At 32.3% G+C, this 27,830-nt stretch overlaps 1 protein-coding gene and 2 pseudogenes across 3 annotated transcripts; all 3 read right to left on the reverse strand.

Moving 5' to 3' along the window:
* Positions 1-10,722: 10,722 nt before the first annotated feature.
* On the reverse strand, positions 10,723-13,507 carry LOC143564295 (E3 ubiquitin-protein ligase SIS3-like; annotated as a pseudogene). The gene is made up of 10 exons (XR_013140841.1): positions 13,316-13,507; positions 13,203-13,241; positions 13,068-13,134; positions 12,344-12,417; positions 11,900-12,038; positions 11,711-11,803; positions 11,541-11,606; positions 11,340-11,462; positions 11,144-11,257; positions 10,723-11,076 (listed from the first exon to the last, which is right to left on the reverse strand). The product of XR_013140841.1 is annotated as an E3 ubiquitin-protein ligase SIS3-like (transcript).
* A 1,255-nt stretch (positions 13,508-14,762) lies between these two features.
* LOC143564296 (bidirectional sugar transporter SWEET5-like) lies at positions 14,763-17,496 on the reverse strand. The gene is made up of 6 exons (XM_077051614.1): positions 17,457-17,496; positions 16,996-17,032; positions 16,445-16,661; positions 16,196-16,357; positions 15,264-15,383; positions 14,763-15,152 (listed from the first exon to the last, which is right to left on the reverse strand). The coding sequence occupies exons 1-6, from the start codon at positions 17,494-17,496 to the stop codon at positions 15,033-15,035; spliced, it is 696 nt and encodes a 231-aa protein (XP_076907729.1). The 3' UTR covers positions 14,763-15,032.
* Positions 17,497-19,567: 2,071 nt separating this feature from the next.
* LOC143564297 (benzaldehyde dehydrogenase, mitochondrial-like) lies at positions 19,568-23,441 on the reverse strand (annotated as a pseudogene). Its single transcript, XR_013140842.1, has 11 exons — positions 23,250-23,441; positions 21,766-21,900; positions 21,555-21,697; positions 21,328-21,481; positions 21,018-21,247; positions 20,844-20,933; positions 20,576-20,749; positions 20,349-20,486; positions 20,116-20,253; positions 19,953-20,014; positions 19,568-19,842 (listed from the first exon to the last, which is right to left on the reverse strand). The product of XR_013140842.1 is annotated as a benzaldehyde dehydrogenase, mitochondrial-like (transcript).
* Between the last annotated feature and the right edge of the window lie 4,389 nt (positions 23,442-27,830).

Below are 27,830 nucleotides of genomic sequence, written 5' to 3' on the forward strand. Positions count from 1 at the left end.
CTTTACTAATTTATAGTAGTAACGTGAGATCCTCTGCCGTTAAAAATAATAATAATAATAATACCTGCCTCTAGTTATGGTACACTCTACTCCTAATATTATCATCCATACACTCATAATAAACAACCAATGAACACAGAACATGTGAATGCTTACACTGATGATGTTGGGATGTTGAAGCCGAAAGAGCAAGACAACCTCGGAGGTAAACTGTCGTTCCAGCATTGCGGCCAGTTCTCGATCTTCCTCAGGCTGACTAACAATCTTAATAGCAACATCTTTCTCTTTGTAAACCCCTCTATAAACCCTACTGTGTCTCCCACTAGCAAACTTATTACCAACGTATAACTGCGACATATCCGCACTCCATTCTTCCTCTTCTTCTCCGTTCACCTTTATCGCACCTCCTGACGACACCAAATACTTGGACCACGACACCGATCTCTTGTACTCCCCGAGCGATAGCCTCCTCTCCATCCTCTCATTGTTTGAATTTGGCTTAAACCAGTTTAGTTTCATCATTATGAAATACCATACAAAATAGAACGCTTAGAAGGGATATTTAAAGAAATTATTTGATTGATTCTTCCCAAAGGAATAAGCATCAATTTTTATTCGGTGGCGTAATAAGAGTTCAAATCCTGCGGTAGACGTGTTAGATGAATTTAAAGTAGATTATTAGCTGTTAAAAAAAAACGTGAACTTTGGAAAATGTGAATGCACGCGCTCCGATGGGAAGCTAGACCGTTATGTTTTCATATCTGATTAAAGAGTAATATAGAGTGTGAGATGTGAATACTTTAATAAAAAGTGATAGGAGACGACAGAGATGTTCTTCTGGTGGCGGTGGTAACGGTGGCGGTTGTTTCTCTCTCAAGAAGAAGCTGGAGGCTTTCACCCACATATACGTACTGTCCTAGGACAACCGTAACGTGCGAAGAACCACTTAAAAGGAGACCAGAGGGGTATTGGAGTTGATAGTGACGCTGTCCCATTTTTGCATCCCTATAGGCCCAGTTGCATATATTATTGTATCATGTATATTGTTACAATATTACTTCTGTCTTAGTTAACAAGATCGATAATTAACTGGATTATTAAATGTAAACAACATGTTCTTGATATAACAAATTTTAGCTTTAAAATGATCAAATATATTATATGGTTATTGAATAGTTATAGTTTTTGGGTTTTAGTTTTCATTTGGTATGAAGTGTGCGGGTTTGTTAGCGTAAGTTTAACGTTACATATGGATTTTAATAATCCCAACTTTACGCAGTTGGCCGATAATAATCTCAACTTTGAATATAGCTGTCACTGGTCCCAACTTTCACACTATTTGTTTTCATTGGACCTCCGTTAAAAAAAAACTTAACGACGTTAAGTTTTTTTCAAATTTCAAACTGATATTTTAGGGCTTTTGATCGGAATGAGTATACGAGTCGATTGATGTAAATCTTACCTCCAAACAGTGGTCCAAACGACTAAAGGATGCTTCAGTTCCGGTGTTTAAACAATTAATTAACAAAAATCAAGTTTTATGAAACGCTAGTTCGAGTTAAGTTTTACATCAATCGACTCGTATTCTCATTCCGATCAAAAGCCCTAAAACATCAATTTAAAACTTGGAAAAAACTTAACGTCGTCAAATTTTTTTTAACGGTGGTCCAATGAAAACAAAGAGCATGAAAGTTAGGACCAGTGACGGCTATTTTCAAAGTTCCCCTAAGCTTAATTATACTACGCCAATATTTTTGAGTTTTCTCTTTTGTTTGCTAAAGAGAGTACACCGAAACTCAAAAATATTTAGCCCATCGTAGTAGCGTGATGATTGGATCTCGCTAGTTTATTTCATAATTATAATTTTATATACAACCTAATAAAGTATTTAGATGACAATATTAATTATGTAATATATCTGTTATGTAACATAATTATATCTTTAGTTACTTTTATCATAGTTATCTATATGTATGACAATATTCTTATATTCATTATGTAAATATATTTGTTATGTAACATATGCGTTATACTAAATAAAAAATATCATATTTTTATACCATAGATCTACTAAACCTAAGTATGCGAACTAATTAGAAGCTTAAACTCGGTCTCGTTTATTAAATGACTTTCAATTTAGACTCGAGTTCAAGCTTGTTTAAGTTTGATTTGATTCAAACTTTTAACTCGAGTTCAAGCTCGTTTATTTTATTTGGCTATAAATGTAAATTTATAATTTAGAATTCTCAATTGTATGTTTCGATTAGGCGCATACCTGACAATTGCATGTCTGTTCCTGCTCAAAAGTCTTGACCTCACAAAAGATGTTTCACAAGAAATGCAACATCTGTTTCCAAGTCACTAAGTTCCAAATAATATTACTGCATGAAGCATTAACTGTTTCTTATAGCTTTGGTTATCATTATATAATACTTGTGACATTCGTTTAAGTTTATCACGTACATTGTATAATACTTGTGACATTCATTTTATATATAACAATTCTATACTCTTGGCATATGATGTCATACGCGTTTGTTATGAACAAAGTTTAAGCGACATATAAAGTACTTTTATTGTAACGATACTATGTGAAACTGTGAGTTGACACGTAGTGATATGGCCATTGACAATAATCTTTGTGACCTCTGGTAACAGTATACATCAGAGACAACAAAAGACCGATATAGAGTTGAAATTGACCTATATGTCTTTTAGTAATTATAGTGTCGATATTGACATATATTTCTTGTAATTATATGTGGAGTTGTATGTAAACCCTAAATATTATTGTTAGCACGTATATATTTAAATAAACATATGATACGAAAAAAAAGGTACAAGTTGTTTTCCAAAATTAAGCAAAAATTTTAGTATGAGTGCATGAAACCGAAAAAACTGACTCAATACTAAAAGAACCAAACAAAAACAGAAACAAAAACATATGGTTTGGTCTTGGATTTAATAAAACATAAAAAGCAAAAACCGAACCGAATTTACAAACTTTTATTTTTTGGTTTGGGTAACTTTTATTAATTTAATAAATACGTAACTGAAATATGTGTGCCCAAATATATGATATCCGATTAGTTATTAATTAGCAAAATGATTTAGGCCTAAATTTATTATTTTGAGCCAAAATTTTCTTATCGGAACACAAGTTTCAAGCTAAAACAGCAAAACCAAAAAACTGAAACCAAACCGAAAAACCAAAATCGAACGGTTTAAAAAAATATATAAACCCTAGTTTTGTTTTTTGGTTCGGTTTTATCCCAAAACCAAACCGTACTACCCAACATCCCTATTAGTCCAAAAACTTTGAATTTTGTATTCATTAATAAACATTCAAACGATTTATAATGAAGTGACATGTAAGCGGGCAACAAGCTGCGCCGCAACCCTCTTTTAAATAGCAAACTAATCCTACGAAAAACAAAATTTTGGTTCTTAGGGGCCGATAAATTATTATGCACGACCCGCTGAACTCTGTTAAGAAAATCCACGGCATCCGGAGCTAAGAAACCAAATATGTCAAAGACAGAAGGAATAACACGTATTTAGGGTAAACACCCCTATTTTAAAGTATAAAACTAGGACCCAAGATATGATAATTGATAGGGTAATCAATGTTGACTAGACAACAAAGAAATTAAAATGAAGTTAAGAAAGAAGATGAAAGACAGAAACATGCGGACCCATATTGTGTCCTGTAGTCGTGGATGTGTCGGACACCTTCCGTATACGGTCTATGACTCTCTTTTCTATTTGTGAGTTGTCAAGTAGCAAGGACCATTGGTTTTAAGTTTCAACAAACTCTCAACCCAAATTAGCCCACTCCCTGAATCGAAAACACTATTTACTGCATTTTTTTAAACCGTCACGTCTATTATTTCTTCGATTTATTTCTTTTGATGCCGTAAGGATTTAACTTAATTATCGGAGATATTAAAAATACTTATATAGTCGTGACAGTGGTTGTGGTAGACTGGTAGTAAGCGTGGAAGTCTAGTGATAGTAGTAATAGTGGTGGTGATAGATGGTAGTGGTAGTAGTTAACTCGCAAATATAATTTTTAGTTCTTTCTGGAGAAGCGTTTCGAATCATTTTCAAATTACCACAATGAAAGATGAAGAACATATATAATATAGTAGTATTTTATTTTATAATGAAATAGAAGAAACTAAAACGGACAACAGGCTACGTCACTAGCCTCTTTGGGATACAAAACCAAGCCTTTTATAAACACATATATCTTAGGCGTAAGGGAAACAAATTTTAAAGCAGCTTGAATGCTCGTGAAAGCACTACTATACTCTCCATTCCCAAGGCGAATTCCATGCTAGATCCACACATGCTTATCTCTGTCCTATACATGCAAGTGTCAATTGGTCTGAGTGTTAATCTTTATTCCAATAGATCGGTCAAAAAATTTATATTTCTTCCGTCTCATTAAAAGTGTCTATATTTTCTTTTCTATTTGGCTAATTATAAATGTCAATTTTGTTGGTATATGTCATAAAGTTGTATAAAAAATTATAATCTTTGGTTCGTTTAAACATACTCAAAATATGTATTTGAATGACATAGTTTGTAAGAATATATACACAACAAATTAAGAAAAATACGATTAAATAACATCTTTCATACGTAATGTAAGTGGAAAATTTGCATATCTGGAGAGAATAAATGGTTTTTAACCTATTAGACATTAGCTATAGCCAATATATATGTGATAGCGAAAGAGAAGGGCCCGGTGATGGCATCGTAGGAGTAACTGTCAAAACCATAATTGAAATCACATGCGGCCACATGACGTACGATATGGTACAATAATAAGACTATGCGAGTATGCGGTATTGATACCGCGTTGTCCCTTAGGTGACAACGACATAATCATCAAACGTCACATTCCCTGTTAACCTTGTCATTAGATTGTTACTGTTCGTAATTTGTAGATTTTTTTTTTTTGCTAAATATTGAAACCAACGGTTATATCATTCCTAGACATAAAAAAAATAATTTAAAAGTTTTTATAAATTTATATGCTCGCATAACAATTTTTTTCACTTAAAAAACGCACACATCAACTTCTTAAAAAACAAACTTTTTTCACCAGATTATGCATTTTCCATCCGATGATTCAACAATCTATTTATCATCCCATACCAAAGTTGTGTCGTTGGACTATTAAATACGCCTGGATTTTTTCAGGCCCGTCAACTTTTGTGTATAAAAAACATAAAAAATCAAAAATTGTATGAGATGCATAGACTCGAACCCGGGACTTGAGGGGCAAAACGTGACACTTTACCATTAAAATACATGCATAATACACCACACTACATAAATACAAAGCTTATTTTCTAAAATGAAAGCCCAAATAATTGTGTAGCATAAACGATAGCTAATATTAACATAGAGGAAGCCCTGGTACCCCCATTTATAAATGTTGCTGAAATGTTTTATCATTATATATATATATATATATATATATATATATATATATATATATATATATATATAATACAAACAAGTTTGGTGCCGCAAAGTCCCGATTGGGCAACTTTGCGGCACCGTATTGGTCTTTTTTGGTTTGTTTTAGTTTCGGTCCGTAAATACGTAACTAAAACCGACTTAATGTAAATTTTATTTTGTTTTAGTTCCGATAACATAACGAACATGATGGAGACCGATCGAATTCGAGTAGACTCAACGTGTTTTGTTTTAGTTTAGTACCGTAACAAACGTAACGAAAATCGATTGCTTATTTGATTTTTTTTGTTTTTGTTTTAGTTCGGGTACCGTCACGACTGTGACATAAACCAACTGAATTTGCGTAGACTCATTGCCTCAATGCCTGAGGATCAACAACGATCGTGTTTTACCAAAGCCCGAGTTCTACCGGCTGACGTCACCCCATTGGTCCACCTCAAATTTTATTATTTTGGTTTTAGTTTTGGTACAGTAACACATGTAAACAGAACCCACCGAGTTCGCGTCAACTTACCGCATCAATACTTGTGACCGAAAACGCTTGGGTTTTACTACGCCGGAGCAAAACACTAGTTATAGATAAATATTTTACCTATAGTTGTTACCCAAACAAACAATATTTGTTTATTGTTTATAGGTATCTACTTTTAACTCTATAACATTACCATGAGTCCATGGTTAAGGGTGTGTTCGGATCGTGGAATAAACAAATGACCATGGACTCTTGGTAATAGAGTTGAAAGTAGATAACTAGATACCTATAAACAATAAACAAAAGATCATAAACTCTACAACTCTTGACAAATGCTACTAAATATACAAATAAAGCAAACATAAAAGATAATTTTTTTCCCACAATTCTACAACTTAAAATAAAAACATGGCAACAGTAACAGATATATATCATATCTGTATATTGTATAGTTGTAGAAGAACTACATTAATTACAAAAATGAAAAGCATTGAAGGCCAACCAATGCACTACCTTAAGCACATGTAGTTGACCACCCTATGTCAGTTGGATGAACTATTGGATTTTGTGCAGGATCATATTATTATATATGATGATCCACATCTTTTATGTTACAAATTATTAAACGACAATCAGCAAGTTAAACAATTTATCACGTGATGATAACTTTTAATGCGGTTTATTATTATATAAATCACAATTAAGATTAATTTTTCTATATGTAAAATGTATATGTCTATGCAATATTGCAATGTCATTTATCTTCTGATAACTTTTAATGCTTTATTATTAAATAAATCACAACTAAGGTTAAAATGTATATGTCTATGCAATATTGCAATGTCATTTATCTTCTGATAACTTTTAATGCTTTATTATTAAATAAATCACAACTAAGGTTTTTTTATATGTAAAATGTATATGTATATGCATAGTCATTTACCTTCTTTAGAACCTGAAAGAATTGATGAACCTATACCAAATTTATCGCCCTCCTTTTATTCGATAAGGGGGTACCTATTTGTGACTTCAAAAGGAGTCCTTCCCGTAGTATGATTGATGGACCTCTTATATGCAAAATTGTCATGGGGTAACACAGTATACCATTGTTTTGGCTTATCTCCCATAAGACTCCTCAACGTACCTAGACTTCGGTTAACCACTTCCGTTTGCCCATCTGTCTGAGGGTGACGTGAGCTACTAAAATAAGCTTTGACGACTGCATAATGTCCTCCAAAAATGTCGCACAAACTTGGCGTCATGAATGGACATGGTAGTTTTAGAAATGCCATTGAGTCTGACTATGTTAGAAATAACTGAGCCATCTGGTTAACGTTATATGTTCGGACACGTGTAATAAAATAGGCCATTTGGTTAATAAAGAATGATAAAGTTTGTAGGAACTCCACCCACTTTGCATTGCGAACATTTAACTTATGAGTACCATTAATGATAATTGATAAACTATATATTTCTATCACCATTTTTTGTAGATTAATTTTAACTTCTACTATATTTTATCATCTTTAATAAATTATTGTTTATCACAACTCTTATTATCTATATTAAAATAATATATAAAAACATCACATCCTTGGCTTTGTTTGCATAAATGTTTCTGAAAGAAGTCTACACAAAGGACCCACATGAATACAACCAATCGCTTTTAATATTTTTGGATGCATTAAGATTCAAGAATCAAATAGAAATAGAGATCATATTTGAGCACAACCCCTTATTAAATAATACATTAAATAAAACCCACGGTTCTGTAAACTACCTAGAAGAAAACCTATTTAGTAATGACCACTACAATATTTTATTTAAAAAAAAAGAAAAAAAAAAGGAAATACTATATAATCTATAACATATCTTAAACATATATAAACGACACCTATAAAAACTCTTTGGTTGCTCTTCATCTTCTCTCATATCACTAGATTGCTTTATTTGTAAATTGAGTTTTCTCATGTATTTGACCCGAATTAAAGGGTATGAGTCTTACTAAACCCAGATAGCCCTTAAACGGGTTAATATCTCATTAAATAAAAAATTAAACTTACTAAATATTTGATATGAAAATCCTATAAAAGAGCACTATATTAAAATTTAATATCTGATATTTTTTTAAAAATATTATTTATAATTAAAAACAATTTTATAGTAAAAAATAAGCGGGTCATGAGTCTCGTCAAACTCAGATAGCTTTTAAACGAGTTATAACAACTTATTTATTTGTGAAACTCTTACATCATCAAACCCTAAGTATATTATTAACTTTCTTACAATAAATAAATTTAAAATCCAAAAAAATATATAAATATTAGTAAACGAAAAATATAAAACAACACCCATAATACGGAGAGGTAAAAGCTAGTTAATTATATCTAGAGTAAAGTGCCATTTTGGTCCTTGCGGTTTGATAAATAATGCGAATATAGCCCAAAAAGTTTATTTTTTGTATATGAACCCTCCACGTCTTGTCAATTACATCCAAATCACTACCCCGTTAAATTTAACCGTTAAGTCAGGGGTAGACATGTCTTTTCACTCTTTCTTTATTATAATACTTATTTCAATGAACTGCGGTTTTCGTCCCTATGGTTTGTCAAAATCTACAGTTTTAGTCCAGTAGTTTCAATTTGCAATTTTTCTTCCCTATGGTTTCATTTCACTTGCAATTAAATCCGAATTTCCTATCCTCGTTAAGTCTGGTCGTTAAACCCATCAGTGTGCCCTTCACGTGAGGGGCAGTTTTGTTCCTTTTTTTCCGTTTTCCCCAAATACACCCTAGCCAATCACGTTAGAGAGCTTGCGAATTAGGGCTACGATTTATTTGTGGAGAAAAACAACAAAACGGGTCGTCACGTCAGAGGTACGCAAATGGGTTAACGACCATATTCAACGAGGTTAATAAATTCGGGTTTAATTGCAAGTGAAATGAAACTACAAGAACGAAAATTGCAAACTTGAAACTATTGGACTAAAACCGCAGATTTGGACATTCCAAAAAGACGAAAACCGCAGTTCACTAAATTTAATATTATAATAAAGAAATAATGAAAATGCATGTATACCCCTGACTTAACGACTAAATTTAACGAGGTTAGTGATTTGGATGTAATTGGCAAGAACTGGGAAACGTGGAGGGCCCATATAAAAAAATAAACTTTTTGAACTAAATTCGCATTATTTGTCAAACCACAAGAACTAAAATGACACTTTACTCTTATATCTATAACTTAAGAATGAAAAAAAAAACTATATGTTTTAGAGGCACCGGTATCTCTGCCAAGTGAATGATGGGATGTGCATAAATACAATGCACACACGTATATAGACCGATTCTAGTATGAAACAAACTTCGCCTAAGAAGCATATGAAACAATGAGGTACCGAAACGTGTACACGGACGGACTTAATGGCAAGGGGTATACTGTTAAACTTTGAGCGGGTGAATCAAGAACACGAACACAAGATTTGATTAACACACGATCACTCTTGTATTAAGAAAACGACTAACGAGAAAAACTTAATAATTTACTAACACATTGAACCTAGGGTATATATAAGCCCACGGTTCCAATCCTATACTAACTCAAATACACAATTTGAAACCAAATATAGTTAGGATTAAATAGAATAAGACTAACTTATCTTATAATAATAAACTAATTATTATATTAAATATTCTCCAAGATTCTAGAAGCCTTCAATCTGGTTTGGTTGGACACGTTTAACATATACATGCATTCATTAACATATATACACATGTTTTATGGCTCACATATCATCACTGTGTAAAATGGTGTCTTGTAAATACGTAATCACGTGTATGCACACATCCGTACCATGTAAATTCGTTACAATATACAACATCGTCTAAAATGTTAAAATTGCACTGGGTAAATGGTTTAACAACACTATTACATCGCGCAATGCATTACACATCTTTAAATGGATTTTTCTTTAAATAACAATAACATGTTCACATTGAAGAGATTTGTTCCAACTTCCAAGTATGGCCAAGACATGTCCATTGCAAAAACATGATTGACATTCTTTTATCAACCATTGGGAGTCATTGTAAATTTATCTCACTGCTTCAAGTGCCAAGTCACTTTAAAATAAATGTGACAATAAGAATGTGCCAAGACATTTGACAAAAATTACTCAGCATGGCTTTATCGTAAAGCAAGCACTTGAGGACCTTAAAATCGAAGACCCCAAATTCATAGAATCGAAACATTGCTAGTTCCGTGAAAATTAAGTTAAGGGCGAAAGAGAAATATAGGAAAATGATTCGGTTTGATTAGACTTCACAAATATTAGCTTTGTACCTTCCTCGCAACTTCTACTCTTTTATGTCACGATTGTTTTGTTTAGGATTATGATGATGATTTAAATCGTTTTATTCATAAACTAAAACATAGAAACATGAAGTTAATGGTTTATCCTGAAGGTATGTTTGACGAAGAACATATGTTCGATGTAATGCTTGAATGAAAAACATCAATGTACTGAAACTGTATCTTGTTTGTTGTCAACCATATACATCTTGAAAAGTTGCTCTATTAATGTAGGTTTGATTTATAAGCAAATGCATACTATGAGCATACAGGTTACTCTTTACATGAAATCTTGATTTCTAGCTGTGTATCAAGAACATAAGTATAATAAAAATCATCAAGTTCTAATATTGCACTGTGGGTAAAAAGTAGTGCTTTATGCAAGAAGCCAAGAACTAGTGACTCACATTTAAAGACTTATGGTTCAATGTTCAGGCTCCAAAGTTGTGTGCCTATTTTGACTTTCAGACGGTTGACCTCCGTTTTCTGCAGTTTATAAACTGTTATCAGACCCCGAACCAGTCTGAACAGGACGGAGAAAACCCTGCACCACATCAGATAACTTTGACTAGACGGTTGACTTCTCACATAACGAGTCGTTGCAAGAGTTGACTGGTTAATATCAGCAGGAATAGTTGAAAGTGCACTAAGGTCAAGATCCGGAAACACAGATGACCTGCATCTAGGACATTTCACATTCAACTTAAGTCATTCATCGATGCATCCCACGTGGAAATTATGAGCACATGGAAGCCCACGCACCTGATATATCATTTTAATTAACCAACAAACCTCCATTAATTAATTATAATAAAATAAGAAACAGTACCTCAGTTCCGACATGGAATTCTTCCAAGCAAATTGGACACTCGCTACAATCAGTAGGGACCGCTATCAACATGAACTTTGGAAGCTCTTGGATCAACGCCTCCACTGCTTCTCTCTAAGTTCACAAATTAGAACCTTTAACAACCATATTTTAATAAAACAATAAAGAATAATAATAACTTAAGCTATGTAATTACCTCAGCTTCAGTCAAATAAAGGCCCGGATGATACGAATGAGCGTCTTGGCCCATGCCTCTCATCTCTTGACCTGCAGCATTTTCAAACGCCATGTCGGGTACACGGATCATATCAACCAAAACCTGAAAGCATACACTAGTTGTTAACTTTATATAGTTAAATCGTATACGTATATGAAATTTAAATATTTACAAAAGTACCCCGTATTCTGAAATAGGAATCCCCTGTTGAGCGCGTAGTAAATGAGCTTGTCTTCTTCTTAACCACTGCAAAAGATAGGTCAAAACATGATGTTAACACTTAATAGCTTAATATTATTTCTAACAAAAACATATCTGAAAAGCCTTGAGGTAAAATATATGTATCATACTGTTTTAACAGACCATCCAGCAAGGCAAAAGAGTCCACAGTAGCTGAAAAGCAACCATATAAGAAATCCCCATTTTTGACCTTGTTCAGGTAACTGCACCGGTTTAAGTTTTTAGTATCTTGATCAAAAATTATGTACAGTCAAATTGTAAATACACCAGCATATGAAGAGCAGAAGAGTGACACATACACAGTCTCTTGAGTTAACAAACCACAATGAGCCGATAACAGTCCATGCCCATAGAAAAGGATAGAGAAACACACAAAGGATTGTTAAAACCGCCAATCTTCCCCAAAAACGAGCATGTCTCTGCTGCGGGCCAAAATCTCTATGTCAATCAGGAAACTTCATTAATAAGACTTTAAGAACTACAGATGCCTTTATAACATATAAAAGAACAAAACTAACTTGATGCAACTAACTACTAATATAATCAATGGAAACTAACTTGATGCAATTAACATATAAAAGAACAAAACTTCATTAATAAGACTTTAGGATCGGTTTTGCCATTCAAAAGGGGGTGGCGGCGCAGCTTGTTGCCCGCTTACCTGCCTCTTTATTGTAATTGGAACTATTTTTAATATAATTTAACACTTTCATTAGTATACAAAAAAAATATGGAGGACTTACAATCCCATTCCTGCAGCAAGTCCATTGTCCAAAAACATCAAGAGTCGGAACACGAAAACGGTCGCGTAGTCAACCTATATATTAAAGAACAACATGAATTATGTCAATATATATTTAGAACACAAGGAATATGCCTGTAAACGAACACGAATGGAGGCATGTTTGTGTATGTTCATTCAACTTTAACCAAACACAAACACTAACATATAATCGAAAAAATACTTGTGTTCATGCCCGTTAATTAAGAAAGCAGGCATGCTCGTGTTTGTTCATATTTCTGTGTTTAAAACCTAAACAAACAGTTCACGAACATAAACGAACAAACACAAACGACCTTAAACGAACATAACAGAACAAACATAAACGAATGCAAATGAACTAAATTGACCAAACATAACCCAGTATGTACACACACACACGTATAATTTAAACAGGCCCCTTTTATGTTTATATAACTACTTACATATTTACTAAAATTTATACGATGATAAATGAAAACGAACTTCCCGCCAAACAGTTCACGAACATTGACGTGTGGGTGAAAAAACGTGCTTTAAGTGTTTAATATAGTGTGTTTAAGTTTTTTATATCTATCAATTCATTTACAAACCTACAACAAACAATATAATTACAAAACCACAACATTTAAAAGCCCGGCATTTCATCAAACACTTGGCGTGCAACATCTCGAGCCTAAAATTTTAAACTTAATCACTCGACTCACCACGATCCATATATGCAACGGGTGCTCACAGAGACGGTAATGCTTCCAATTAATCGCTATAATTATTCTATCAACAAGCCTCGTCAAGAATCACCAAAATTATTAAAATTAAGAAATAATATTACAAAAGGATACATGCTAGTGGCAAGCATCGAGAGGAAGAACCCATCGTACCTGCAAATATGTGGGTTAGAATCCATAATAAAAATAATAAGTGGGAATTGAATAAAGAATGATGAATTGCAGACCATTTAAAATCTAGGCCTTTGATCGGCATGAATTAAGCAACAAAACAAAACCCTAGCTTGCTTTCAGTAATGAATTACTGATTGATTGAGCAATGATTTGTTTGTTGACGTCAAAGGTTAAGTTTTGAGGAATTGAGTGAAGCAAAGTGAGAATGAGTAATGGGTAGTAGTCATTGCGTAGTTTATGTGTTTGATTAAATTCCATTTTAGAGATGGTAAAGTTTAGATTTGCGGGTGTGTATCTTTCGGTTTGGTTCGGTTCGGTTCGGTTCGGTTCAAGCGAAATTGAAACTTCCAATTGAAGGGTTTTAAAAACTAATTAGTTGCGGTTAATCGGTTATATTCGGTTTGGTTACTGTTCATTGGTTGAATTACTGTTCTAATGTTGGCTAAGTGTTTAGTTGTTTGTAGTTAATTACTCGAGTTCAACTATGTGTTACGATGTATTTTTTTTAACGGCTAACAAACAAATAATTGACTAGATATTCACTATTCAGGGTTACTGTCAGCTGGCCCAACCCAGCCGTATGAAGCCTTTAAGCGTCTTCAGGTTATCTCCGAGAATCGTAAAATTTTTAAGGCCGAAGGCGGAAAAAAATATGGGCCTCATGATTACTTGAGTAATTGAGTTTAAGCCTTAAGAATACACATTTCAAAAAAATATATCTGATTAAAAAAAATTCGGGCATATTGGGGTGTCGGGTCGGCCGATCACCTGGCCCTACGTCATAGTCAGCCTTGTCTGTAATTTTAGGGAAAACCCACTCACTCGAAGGTGCACTGATGGTAAAACCCGAACGCCCTCAAGATTGAACTATAGATCACAAAGATCATGTTTTTCTTATTAGTGCAAGTACAAGCCCAAGTTTGTTTGGTTTGGTGTTCGCGTGATTCGGGCTAGCAACCTGTGAGACTCGTTGTGGACTTCATTAGTCGGTTTCTCAAGGCACATGATCGATAAATACTTTATTATTACAAGAGAAAGCTGACTTAAAAACTCGTTTCAATAATTATCTATTGATCAGTCATCTAAAGTCACTACTCAAAAGCTCGTTACAATAATTATTTATTTCTCGAGGCACATGATTGACATATACTTTATTATTCATCTATTACGACAATTATGCAGCGACAACAGATATATTGACGACAAGTCGTCAAGAAAGACTATATCGAGGACAAACATGGCCTATCTCGACGATTTTTGTCTTCGCTAAAGCCCCTGTTTGTTGTAGTGTGATTAAGACATTAACATAATAATCCTATTACAATTATGAAACTAAACCAACTTGATCAACTTAGGTCATTACATAATCACCAACTCGTGAATACGGTCCAGAATTACCAACAATTTCATCCATCATCATCAGGAATTGTTCTTGATATGGTCAAGATCTGTTGCGTTATTATGTTGCGTTACTTTTAAACGAATAAGTGAATCCCGACACCGATTACATAACAAAAATAACACATTCTTTATTTCAAATTTGTTGTATATATAGTATTTAAAATCGACTTGTCGATCTATAGTTTCAAAGAATCCTCTTAACACTATGTAGTGATACATGTACACAAGTTTGCATGGTTACAACACTTACAACAACTCTCATTACCACCCCATAATACATACATGTATTGATGACTTAACTCCACGAACACCGAGACATGCCATACTGAGAAATATTCGTCTTTGATCAATGCTTAGGCGTTTAATGTTTTACGACATTTGGACCTCGCCTTTTTCGTCGTCAACCCCATCCCAATTGGTGGTACCATAATATGTTGCATACAATGTTAGCTGAACTATTGCTGATAATGTTCCAAGAGCATTTGGAACCTAAATATATATGACCCAACAACATGTTGAAAAATCAAACAAACATAAATAAATAAATAAATAAATAAATAATCTTATGTGTTGAAAAGATTATCAAAAATATTAACTTACGAATAAGTAAAGATCAAATGGCATGAGAGCATAAATAGACCATACAATGCCACAGGCAAATGAAGCAACTGATAAGGCAAGCGGCATGTATTTAACACTTTTTGTCTCTATCACCATTTTCTGTTTTCAATTTCATTAGTGTAATATATTATCTTTGATATAAAGTAAAAGGACTTAATAACATATGTATTATAGTTCCAACAAAATAACATAAATATTAATATCTGTTGATTTTGTTCTTTACTTCATAAATATTGTAATGAAAACATAGTACAATTTGGTTAATTTTACCCCGGAAAATTAGTTTTCCTGAAAAAACAAAAAGTCTTCCCAACGGCCGGAGACTAACGGGGTTACGCTTCCTTAATTAGTCGTTGATCGTTGAAAGCAAACATGTTATTAGGTGGGACTGTCGCCAATCATTTTGTTAGTTGGGATTGGCAGTGACAAAAATGTGATAGTTGAGATTATTTAAAACCAATATACCCATTTTCTTTCTTTGAGATGTTCCATCAAATTGATAAGCACACACGACAAAGAATAGACTATTTAGCGGAGATAGACAAAGAAAAGGCTCTTTAGTGGCAACAAATATCGCCGCTAAAAACCCCTAGTTGTCGCCGCTTTTCCCTATTAACCCCCCCAACCCTTGGACTAAAATGATAATCAACTGCTAGATTTGATGTACAATAATAAAACACGGCTCATGAACGTGTCGCCGCTATTTCTCAGTTTCGCCGCTAATAACGCCCCCGTTATATTGTTTGAATTTTCTTGTAGTAACATGTTATTTTAGAAAACTTTAATATAAAAGTTGAGACTTTTTAATGTATTTTTAACATGTAGGGGGCTTTAATAATCTAACATTACCTGATTATGATATTAACCTAATAGAATACAATAGTAATAAATTATAAAAAGAGGTTAATTACCATGACTGTCAATGGAGAGGCATACATGAGTGTGTTGAAGACAAGGCAAATCATTCCAACAATCATAGATCTTGAAGCATATGTGTGAAAGCACATCAATGTAACTACAACAACCACAGCTATGAACACGGCTTCGATAATCAGAACAATAATGATCTTTTTCTGCATTTTCGTAACATTTTAGTGTAGACCGAAATGATTAAAAAACACATTAGTATAAGATATAGAAGCCGGTTCATGTGACCATACGCGACCACTCCAAGTAGAATATGCTAGAAAGATTATGATGAAGACTATTTCAATAGAGAATCCAGCACAATTGATGGTGAAGAGCAAAAGACTGTCTGGATGGACAATTGGAAGACTATAGAACATCCACATTGCACAATTTAGAATTGTGGCAACGTATGAATCCGGTCTGAAAGCTTGAACTGATTTTGCTTTCGTAATCTTCGTAAATGTTGGCCTGCGGTTTTAATAATCTTCATAAATGTCTAGATGACTGGCATTGTTAATTTCAATCTCATATCTGATTCTAAAACCGTGTCTCATATTAGATACATGCTTCAATTCCTTATACATGTATATCGTAATATTTTAGTTTTTATATATTCTTTTACGAAATTCAAAATATAAAAACTTAAATCAGTGGTTTATTTGATTACTCTTACTTAATAACAAAAGAAATATATACATGTATATATATATTCATGGGCATGGTAAGGTAAACGAGTATGTATGTAATGAAATATTGAGAACGCGTAATTGAACTAAAATACAAAAAAAGTTAATGAAATTACACAGGCGATAGAAAGAGGATGAGCGCTATAATGTTCCCTGCATGTCCAAAATAAAACAAGTTAGACGAAAAACCAGTGGGAATTTATATCGAAATGTAGATAAAAACAAACTGGTCACAACAATGTTTTTGAATTTATATAAAACGTTATAACTATAAAATCTACAAAAGAAACATGAAGTTATAATCTAAATTGATGAGTTTTTTATGAATTCAAAGTATTATACAATAGGTGTATATAGTAGGATTTTTGAAATGGTACACATCTCATTGGATAATTAGAAACTACAACCATCAAAGCTTGAAACAATTTCACACATCAAACAATAAGTTTTCTTTATAAGTAAAATCCACATTCGAAAAATCTTATGCATGATAGTACTATAGACGTGTAAAATAAACGTAAAATTAATTACATGATCGAAATCTCTAGGTTTTTGAAAGTAGAGTGACGAAACGAACCGAGTATTCCAACGAGGGTTCTTAGAGCCTCCTCATCCATTTTATCGCGTTTTAGGCAACAAAACGGAGAGAAAACACTAAGAGCAAAAAAAGAATGATCAACAAATTAGGGCAAATTAACAAATGTTCAAATACTAGATCCAAAACATATGCAACCGAATGCGGAAACCACAAATGATTTATAGAAGAATATAGATAATTTTGAAAAGAAGTTGAATTATAGGTCACTTGGTACTTGTAACAATAATGATATGTTATTTAATTTTGAGTCGAAAATTAGTAAGTCAGAAACACCCCCTTCGCTTTCGTCATAATTCTTGATCTCGCATGTTTTTCGACAATCCAATTTTCACTATCAGTTTGTTGGTTGTATAAATTTTGTTCACAGATTAATATTTGCATTTATTTATGCATTGACATTCATGTTTTTTACTCATTTAGTTTTGTTTAAACATTAATTTTCTTATGTTTGATGTGCATATATAGATACAAATTGTTTCAAGGCGAGTGGTCTTTGTCCTTCAAGCAACTGGACCTCTTCGATCGTTCAAACAAGCGTGCTAATATAACCCTTAAGCGTGTGAGACTCTGCGAATAATTTAGAGAAGAGAAAAGTCGAAACTTTGCTGCAAATTTTCGGTCTACTTTCATTAACAAAATCAAAGGCCCTTTATATATAAGGCTTACATCATGAACAAGATATCCTATAATTTTGGAAAACATGAAAATAAAGTAAATAACGAAAACATGCGAAACAAATAACTTATAAGTATTAATAACGAAACGAGCGTTGGTTATGTTGATGCCTATACGTGGGTCGCTGGCACGTGTCACGCGTTGCAGGTGCCAGTAATTCGCATCCCAAGATACAACAAATTAACGTATGTAGATTCTTAATTAATTAACAAATCTAATTGAGTTGTGACTTGTAGATATTAAAACTTATATTGGTATGAGCTTGGCTTGGTTTGTTTATAGACGTACCAATCTAAAGCAGTTTCGATCGAGCTACTATCTTTTTTAAACAGACCTAGTCATACCCGTTCTAAAGCAATACGAGGTGAAATTACAACCAATGATACAATAAAAATAAACTTAAGGCTCCAACAAAACTAGATTGCCCATAGAACTTTAGATCTTCTTCAAATCACCAGTTAAGATCTTCCGTACCACCATTACACTTTTCACATTGACTATTGTGTTCTGCAAATTAGTATTGCATCAAGTTTTACCATTACTACTGTCTTCTATGAGTGGATATTAGGATATGCAACTTAGTTTTTGTTTACATGTATTAGGTAAAGATGGTTGACAATCATATGGACATAAACTGATTTTCAGTATATATATAAAATTAGTGATATTTTTATCATGTGCTCTCTAGTCCGGTAGTTTGATACGTCAACAACTTGCGACCTCTCAAATGATACGTATAAGTTGTCCATCTACATATGGCTTGCGGGAATACACCGTAAATATCATAAATTGTTGTTTCAATTTTGAAACACGACTCATACGTAAAAAAAAAAAATAGTAGTCATTTTTGTTGTCGGGTTAGGACCTTTCGAAGATAAGTGTTGTATTGTACGTATACTATTTTGTTATACTTATAAAAACTCAGTACAGTTTTGAGCCAAATAACTTAATGTTAACATTTGGTTATTTTCATTTTGCTTAAAGTTTTAAATTTTAAAATTTTGTATTAATTTGTTTCATTTTTAACACAGATTGTTTGGGATTGAGGTTAAGCAATAAGTGGCCATGGATGGAAACTCGAAAAGCTTTACCAAACGAATTAACCGTGAGTTACGACATTGTGATATTTTACATTTTTACCCAATATAACATCATGTTAAACTGCTTTCAACATTTTTCTTACCAGTTTTTATGTTTATTTTTAGTTTAGTACAAAATTAATTTGTATCCATATTTCTTACCAGTTTACCAGTTTATATTACCATTATGGCGAAATCTTAATTTCATATTTAGTTTAGTATATCCGCGATATCGACTGCATAGGATCAAAACAAAAAAGAACCATAAACGAAAGTACATTATTCTTAAACTGGATACATTCCATAATGGTAATATAAGATATTGTACGAGTCACATTACAACCAAGCCGGAATTTTCAACGCGGGTAACAACAGCCTTCACCTGTAAATAATTATGAAGACTATGTATACCTTTTTCCCTTCCAATCCCGCTCATTTTATACCCTCCAAAAGGGATTGCAGCGTCAAACACATCATAACAGTTCACCCAAACGGTTCCAGCCCTCAATCCACGGGTCAACGTATTTGCAGTATCAATGTTTTTGGTGAAAACACCAGCTGCAAGTCCATATCGTGTCGTGTTGGCCCGTTTTATCACTTCATCAAGCTCCCTGTCATCAAAATCATGAGATTAAATTATTAATATTTGAGTTCGTTAACAATGGTATAACATGTTATGAATTTATGAATCATGATGATTATATATTTATATGAGGATTACTTGAATTTCAAAATGGTTTGAACCGGACCGAATATCTCATCTTGAGCTATCAACATATCATCCTGTTAAAAATAAATATATAAATAAATAAATAAAATCATTAACATAATAACATTGGGACCATAAAATTAATAAACCAGATTTTGTTGGCATAACATAGCACCTTAACATTTGAGAAAACTGTCGGTTGGATATTGTACCCTTTGGACCCGATCTTGTCACCACCACATTCGAGAATGGCGTTGCTTTCAATCCCGGATTTTATGTACCGTAGGATTTTCTCAAATTGCTCGGAGTCAATCTAAAATTTTTTACAAAGTTCATAATCATATATACTTTAAAAAAAATAAATAGAGGTCAAATGTGTGTTGACCCGAGCCTGTCTAAATCATGTACCTGAGGGCCTTGTTCAATTCCCTTTCGGAAAGGATCACCAACGGTCCGTCTTTGAGCCCGTTTTTTTGCTTTCTCCAAAAACTCATCATAAACACGCTCATGAACGAATGTACGAGAGCCCGCAGCACAACATTGACCCTAGAGTTGCCCGATTACTTTAAATTAGCTCGTGTATGAGAGCAAAAGAAACCAAATATATGTAAAAATATAAAACATAAATTGCATACTTGATTGAAGAAGAGAGCAAAATGTGCTTGTTCTACAGCTATATCAACGTCAGCATCTTCACACACGATAAAAGGCGATTTTCCACCGAGCTCTAAAGTTACAGGCTTAAGATTGCTTTTTGCAGCCAACTCTTGCACAATTTTGCCAGTTGCAGTTGATCCTGTAAAGGCTATCTGCAAATTTAAACATTAAATCATCAAATCCGCTACTAATTTAGATTCTATCGAGTATTATATAAAATAAGATAATTAGATATTAATTACTTACCTTATCCACATCCATATGACTAGCAAGAGCTGCGCCAGCAGTCGGCCCGTAGCCCGAAACTATGTTAAGAACACCAGGAGGAAGACCAGCCTACCCGCAAAACATATATGTAAAAAATGAAGTTAAACTGACCCTAAAACAAAATACGGAGTAAATAAATATTATATTAGCTACCTCATGGAGCAATTTTGCAGCATAAAGAGCGGTTAATGGAGTTTGTTCAGCTGATTTCAAAACAATAGTATTGCCGGTAGCAAGTGCGGGCCCGACTTTCCAAGCAAACATAGCAAGAGGAAAGTTCCAAGGAATGATCTGACCCGCAACCCCAATTGGCTCATGCAATGTTTGCGCATGGTAAGGCCCGTCTGCAGGAACCGTTTGCCCGTGGATCTTATCCGCCCAACCTGCAAGTTTACAATACGTAATATGTACCTTACGCAATCGTATGTTATACAAATTAGTCAATAATATCATGATTACTTACCAGCATAATACCGAAATAGACGTGCAACAGATGGTACTTCCATTTTGGCAGCCTGTTCATACGGCTTACCGTTGTTCCATGTCTCGAGAGCTGCCAGGTCATCATTGTGTTTATCTATAAGATCAGCAAATCGTAATAGTATACGCGATCTCTCCTGCAATAGTTGGAAAAGAAAATTACATAAAATTAATACATTACATAAAACAAGATTGTAAAATGTTACTTACATAAGCAGTCATTTTAGGCCACGGGCCTTCATCAAACGCCTTGCGAGCTGCAGAAACCGCACGGTTAATATCTTCTGCATCACCTTCAGCTACATTGGCTATCACTTCCCCTGTACGAGGATCCAAGGTTGGAAATGTCTTTCCTGAAATAAATAAACAAAAAAATTTATTTTTTTTACTAAGATTATTAAATAAGAAAATCAAGTTTTACCAGATGCCGAATCAACAAATTTCCCATCAATTAGAAGCTGAGTGTAGTTAATCCGAACCGGTGGAGTGATCGGTTCCTCAAGTGCAGCAGCAGTACTGAATCTTCCAACTTCTCTTCCCAAATTAAACCTGTTTCCTGTAAAAAAACAACAATTAATTAGGAAATAGTTATTAGTCAACACAAAAAAGCATGATCCCAAATTCAAAATTCTAGATTCTGTTACAAAAAGAGCTACTTTTAACCTTTTAATTAGGAAACAATCATAGTCAAAAAAACAAAATAGTTCCCACCAATAAAAGTTTGTATCTTTTTCAAATCCCATCAACAAGTTAACAAGAAACCAATAAATATATGCATCTTTTTTCAAGTCCATCAACAAATTAACAAGAATCCAATAAAAGTTTTTTTTTTTTTAAACATCAACAAATCTTCAAGAAAACAATAAAAGCTTGTATATTTTTTTCAAGCCGATTAACAAATTAACAAGAAATTAATAAAAGTTCGTATCTTTTGTCAAATCATCAACAACAAGAAACCAGTACAATTTTGCATTTTTTTTTTCAAAACCATCACCAAATTAACAAGAAACCAATAATAGTTTGTATTATTTTTAAAACCCTTCAACAAATTAACAAGAAACCAATAAAAATATGTACTTTCTTTTAAACCCATCAACAAATTAACAAGAAACGAACAAAATTTTCTATCTTTTCTCAAACCCATCAACAAATTAACAAGAAACCAATAAAAATATGCATCATTTTTCAAACCCATTTACAAAATCATCAAGAAACTAAAAAAAGTTTGCATCTTTTTTAAAATCCATCAACAAATTAACATGAATAAAAGTTATTTTTTTAAAAACCCATCAACAAATTAACAAGAAACCAGTAAAAGCTTGCATCTTTTTTCAAACTCATCAACAAATCATCAAGAAACCAATAATAGTTTATATCTTTCTTCAAACCCATCAACAACTTAACAAGAAACCAATAAAATATGCATTCTTTTTTCAAACCCATAAACAAATTATCAAGAAACCAATAAAAGTTTGTATCTTTTTAAAAACCCTTCAACAAATTAACAAAAAAACCAACAAAAATTCATATCTTTTTTCAAACCTATCAACAAATTAACAAGAAACCAATAAAAACATGCATCTTTTTTCAAACCCATAAACAAAATCATCAAGAAACCAATTAAAATATGCATCTTTTTTCAAACCCATAATTCAAATCATCAAGAAACCAACAAAAAAAAATTCTTTTTTTTTCAACCCCATCAACATAAAAGTCAGCAATCAATCAGCCTGCATCTTTCATTATCAACATGTTAAATCAAAATCATGACCACACATTATAATTTAAAATCATCGAAAACGACAACGTATACAAACTAATCTTCTCTTTGAGGCATTTCATCAAACACTTGGACTTCAAACTTAAAACCATAATATTAATAATGAATTAATACAGACTTTTGACCTGTATAAACAATTGAAGATGCTACTGAACGAGAGATAACACCGGAGATTCTTCTAGCTGCCATTTTTGTTAGTTACTTGGTTCTCTCACTTCTGTTATTATGGTTATATATATATAAATATATATGCATATATTAGCTACAAAGACTAACAGATGATCATGTGAATGAAATTTTGTTTTGTTTCATGTGTTTTATATTTATACAAAATGGTTGAAACGTTAACTCAAACTCAACCACCTTATTATTGGTGTGTCACACTATTAGTCTACTCTTTGTTATTATTGAGTTTAAAATTATAATATATTTTTATTTTGATTAATAGTTCAATCTCACTATCACACACTGCTTAAATATTAAGCATGGATCAAAAAGAAAATATAACTTTATTATTGTATAATTATATATAAAAAAAGTTACGTTTTTATTGTATCAATAAAAGGTTTGACTGATTAAGATGTAGCTTCTGAATCATTCATTCAGTTTGTCACTGAAACAGTGAAAACATTAATAGACCTCATGAGTTATTACCAAGTGTTACCAAAGTAACCAAACATATAATTTTTCTCTGATTGATTCTAAGGAAAGCTTAATAGCCTCTTAATGGACTCATTAAAATTTAAAAGGTTACCAAATATCCTCTAAGAAGGGAGATAATAATATGTAGGGGTGTTCTTTAGGTTCATTTTTCGGGTCGGGTTCTTCGGGTTTCAAAGTTTTAAATCTTGACCCGAAACCCAACCCGAATCTCTCACGGGTTTTTCGGGTTCGGGTTGGGTTAATCGGGTTTTGAGTATCCTAGAAACAAAACAAAAAATCAAAAAAAAACTACAATGCTAAAATTAAAACAACATATTATTCTTTGCTCGTAAGCAAAATAATCAAATAATAAACCAACACAACTTGATAAAACAATCCAAAAGTAGAGTAAACTAACTCAAACCATAATCGTCTTCAATCGAACGTGATTTGGTTGTTCGATTATGGTTGCTATTAGTAATAAACGGAAAACATAAATTAATAATAATCAATCGATCTATAATAGTTGTAAAGACAACAATCGATTAGAACCAGATTCTGATGTTAGTGGCTAAGACTAAGCTATTATACCTAAAAATATATTTAATTTCAAAACTAAAAGTTTATTCGGGTTGACCCGTAACTTATAAATCAAACCCGAGAACCAACCTGAATTACTTTGGTTTGGGTTCGGGTTTTTCGGGTCGGGTTAGTTCGGGTTCGGGTTCGGGTACGTGTTTTCTCGGGTTAGGTTTCGGGTAAAAGTGATAGCCCTAATAATAAGTAGGGCGGGATCAGTGGATCACTTAGAAATCATACGAAGTGAAAAAAAAAAGTTGTGTGTTGTCAAAAGTGTTATCATTTTGAATAAAAAGTAATTAAGCTACAATGAATATACAAGTACTAATAATTACTGTGCACTTTACTAGTAGCGTAATTATCTTCATTTTACTTCATTATTATTACACTACACTTTATAAGTATCGCTTTTATTATTAGATGACATGTATTTTGTTGTATCGTGGTTAGTTTATTAAACTATTCAAACTAATGTAACTGTGCCCTTTCTTTTTCACTTTGTATGTTTCGTGTGATAAAAGTCGTTTGCATTTAATTCAAAGACGTAACAAGTATAAGCAATAATAGCTAATGAAACAAGGTTGCTCGTGTATTAATCATAACGACATTTATAACGACTATATTTCATAAGTGGATTTATTTGCACACCTTAGTTTTTTTTATTTATACATACTAAGTCATTCTATTTATTAATATATTTACTCTTAAAATATATAGCCCGCGGAGATTACTAGTTCCAAACATATTTTATATGTTTACCTTGGATTAGCAGTCACCAGGTGTATTTAAGGAGATTATTTAAAAGTGATCAAAACTAGACACTTGTGACTAGACACTTGTGAGTTGTGACTTGTGACTTGTGACAAAAATATTTTGTCATCTATCTATTCTAGTAAATAACTATCTACTTTTGCCACTTGTCACTCTCATAGCCATCTTCATTCTTTTTTTAACATTTCAACATATGATCCTTATATTTTAAATTATTTCAATATAAGAATTCAAGTTTATTTTTATTAAATGTAAATCATATTTAATTCATTCAGTAATATTAATGGTGAAAGATGAGAAAACAAGGAAATCTCAAAATTGAAGTTGTAGATCTATTAGAACAAATTTTAAAATCATAGGTAATTAAAATAATAGCAAACTATAACTTGTTAAACTGGGATTATAGCAGTAGTGCATAATTTTTTACATAAGATTAGTTTCAAATTTTGATTTAAAATTTTCTCATATGTATTTGAACTCAAAAAAATATGTATTTTCTTAATTTCTTCAAACATTTTATATAAATATTGCAAACATGAAGAATACATATTATATATATATATATATATATATATATATATATCTTGGTGTTTAGCATTAAATCATTGAAGTTGAATATTATAATTATAATCCATATGAATAACGATTTACTATATGAACTATCTATCATTTATTTATATAATATTTTTGTGTAGTATAAATGGTTAGCAACAAGAAGATCAATATTTAGGTTTCGATATTTTTCTTACATAACTCAGACAGAAATGTTCCAGAAACATATATTTTATGATTTGATTTATACTTTTTTTATACATTCAAATATATTTAATTTAATATGTCTTATAAGACAAATTACTTAATTAAAAGCATTCAAATTTTTAAACCAAAAAATATGTTTCAATCCCTTTCCACTATTTTCGCTTCCCAAAAATCATTTAGGATATGTAAACCTAGAATATCGTTTTCATCAGTTATTTACATCATTTCAATATTATATTAACTTAGTAATTTTATTTTTATACATATACAATAATTTGAGGTTATGTTAGTGTTACATGTTGGTTAATACATAATTAAAGTGTCCATTAAAGTTTATATTCAAAATAATAAAGCTGTCACAATTTTTTTTAAGTTACTGTTAGTTGAACATGACTTTAAGGTTATTATTTCTTTGTCATTTTCCACTCATATGAAATGAAACAAATCATTTTTTTTATATTTAAATTTTGGGTTTTATATGTTGCTTGATTATACAATTGTTAATTTTAATATATAAAATTAATTAAAATTTGTCATATGCAGTATATTAATTACAACAAATAATTTATCATGATTAATTAATTTCAGATTCTGAAGACTTTAAGGATGATTACATCATCAAAGTTCAGGTAATCTGTTTTTTTGGAATAATCATGTTTTTTTGGATAAACATGATCGGATGATCTCAAATTACATCATATATATTAATTGATCAAAAGGTATGACATTTTATGTGTATGAATATTTTTTTTGTTAGTATCATGGGTATATGTTATCATTTATCTAGGGTCGCGGTATGTACTTGAATAACCTTATTTGTCACACAGATAACTATACATGACTATATCAAGAGTTATAAGCCGACATATATGTTACCTTAACAAGAGTTACAAACATACATGGACTAAAAAAATTTGATTTTTCATAAACAATATATACCAACCAATACAATCACAAATGTAGTGTACAAAAAAAGTTTTGCTTATTTGTAACATATTTGTGTAATTTTATTTATGTTATTTTCTGTAATTTTTATATAAATTGTATTAACAATAAATGATGATTTTGTTGACTATAATTCACTTTATAGTTAAAGTTTAAAATTTTCATCAATTACCCGTGTAATACATGAGCCTCAAACTAGTTAATAATATTTTCCAAATTGGACAAAATTGGTTAGGTTGAGACCTTGAGTAATGAAAATTAACGGGAGGGTGTTTTCAGCTTACGATTGCGCATGTCCGCTCTGAGGGCATGGACTCGTGGGAGTGGTTTGGAGATAAGTAGGTAATATTTGTGGTTAATTTGGTTAAGAAGCTTTTAGTGAAAGATAAATGTTTTAGAAATAATTATGTTATGAAATAGTGTAAGTGGGTCCCAGATAAATGTAATATCCATGCTTAGAGGGCGAAATTGAACCGAGTTCCAACTTGGGAGACCTTGAACAGAAGAAAAATCCACCGCGTGAGGAGTTTATGCCCTCTTTGTGAGTTTGGTTTGTACTTAAATGACCACATAACGACAAGTTGTATGGTGGCCGCGGTGGTGTGTGATCATGTTAGCCGTTGGTGTAAGGTTCCACCTATCTCTGGTTTTTCGGTTGGAGATGTTTTCAAGTTGTTCAAGTCGGCGGGGCTTCGGTATAAGGAAAAGTAGGTGTTTCACGGGATTGTGTTAGTTGCTTGTCGGAGCATTTGAAAGGAAAGGAATGAGAATTTTTTGTTTTTGAAAATAAGGAGATCAAGATCGATTCAATAATTGGGGAGATTAAATCGTTGGGAATTCTTTGCTACAACCATAAATCAAACAAGGAACAAATCAGTGTAATTTTGTTTTTATGTAGTTGTGTTGTTTCTTGGGTCTGGCAGTCATCCGGCTTGTGGAGGGTGCTTATTCGGCGTTTTGCCGGTTGTTTATAAAAGTATACTTTTCGGAAAAAATGATTTCGATACAAA

Source organism: Bidens hawaiensis, unplaced genomic scaffold (assembly GCF_021521415.1).
Source record: "Bidens hawaiensis isolate Kalapana, Puna unplaced genomic scaffold, B.hawaiensis_p1.1 tig00021984_1, whole genome shotgun sequence".
Lineage (NCBI taxonomy): Eukaryota > Viridiplantae > Streptophyta > Magnoliopsida > Asterales > Asteraceae > Bidens > Bidens hawaiensis.

Bases quoted from the DNA above. Each gene is read 5' to 3' on its own strand.
- LOC143564296 (XM_077051614.1), bottom strand. From the start codon at position 17,496: ATGGATGAGGAGGCTCTAAGAACCCTCGTTGGAATACTCG. The intron at 16,358-16,444 runs GTATGGTCACAT...ACGAAAATGCAG, and splicing joins ATTCTACTTGGAGTGGTCGC to AAAAAGATCATTATTGTTCT. The intron at 15,153-15,263 runs GTAAGTTAATAT...ATATATATTTAG, and splicing joins CATTTGATCTTTACTTATTC to GTTCCAAATGCTCTTGGAAC.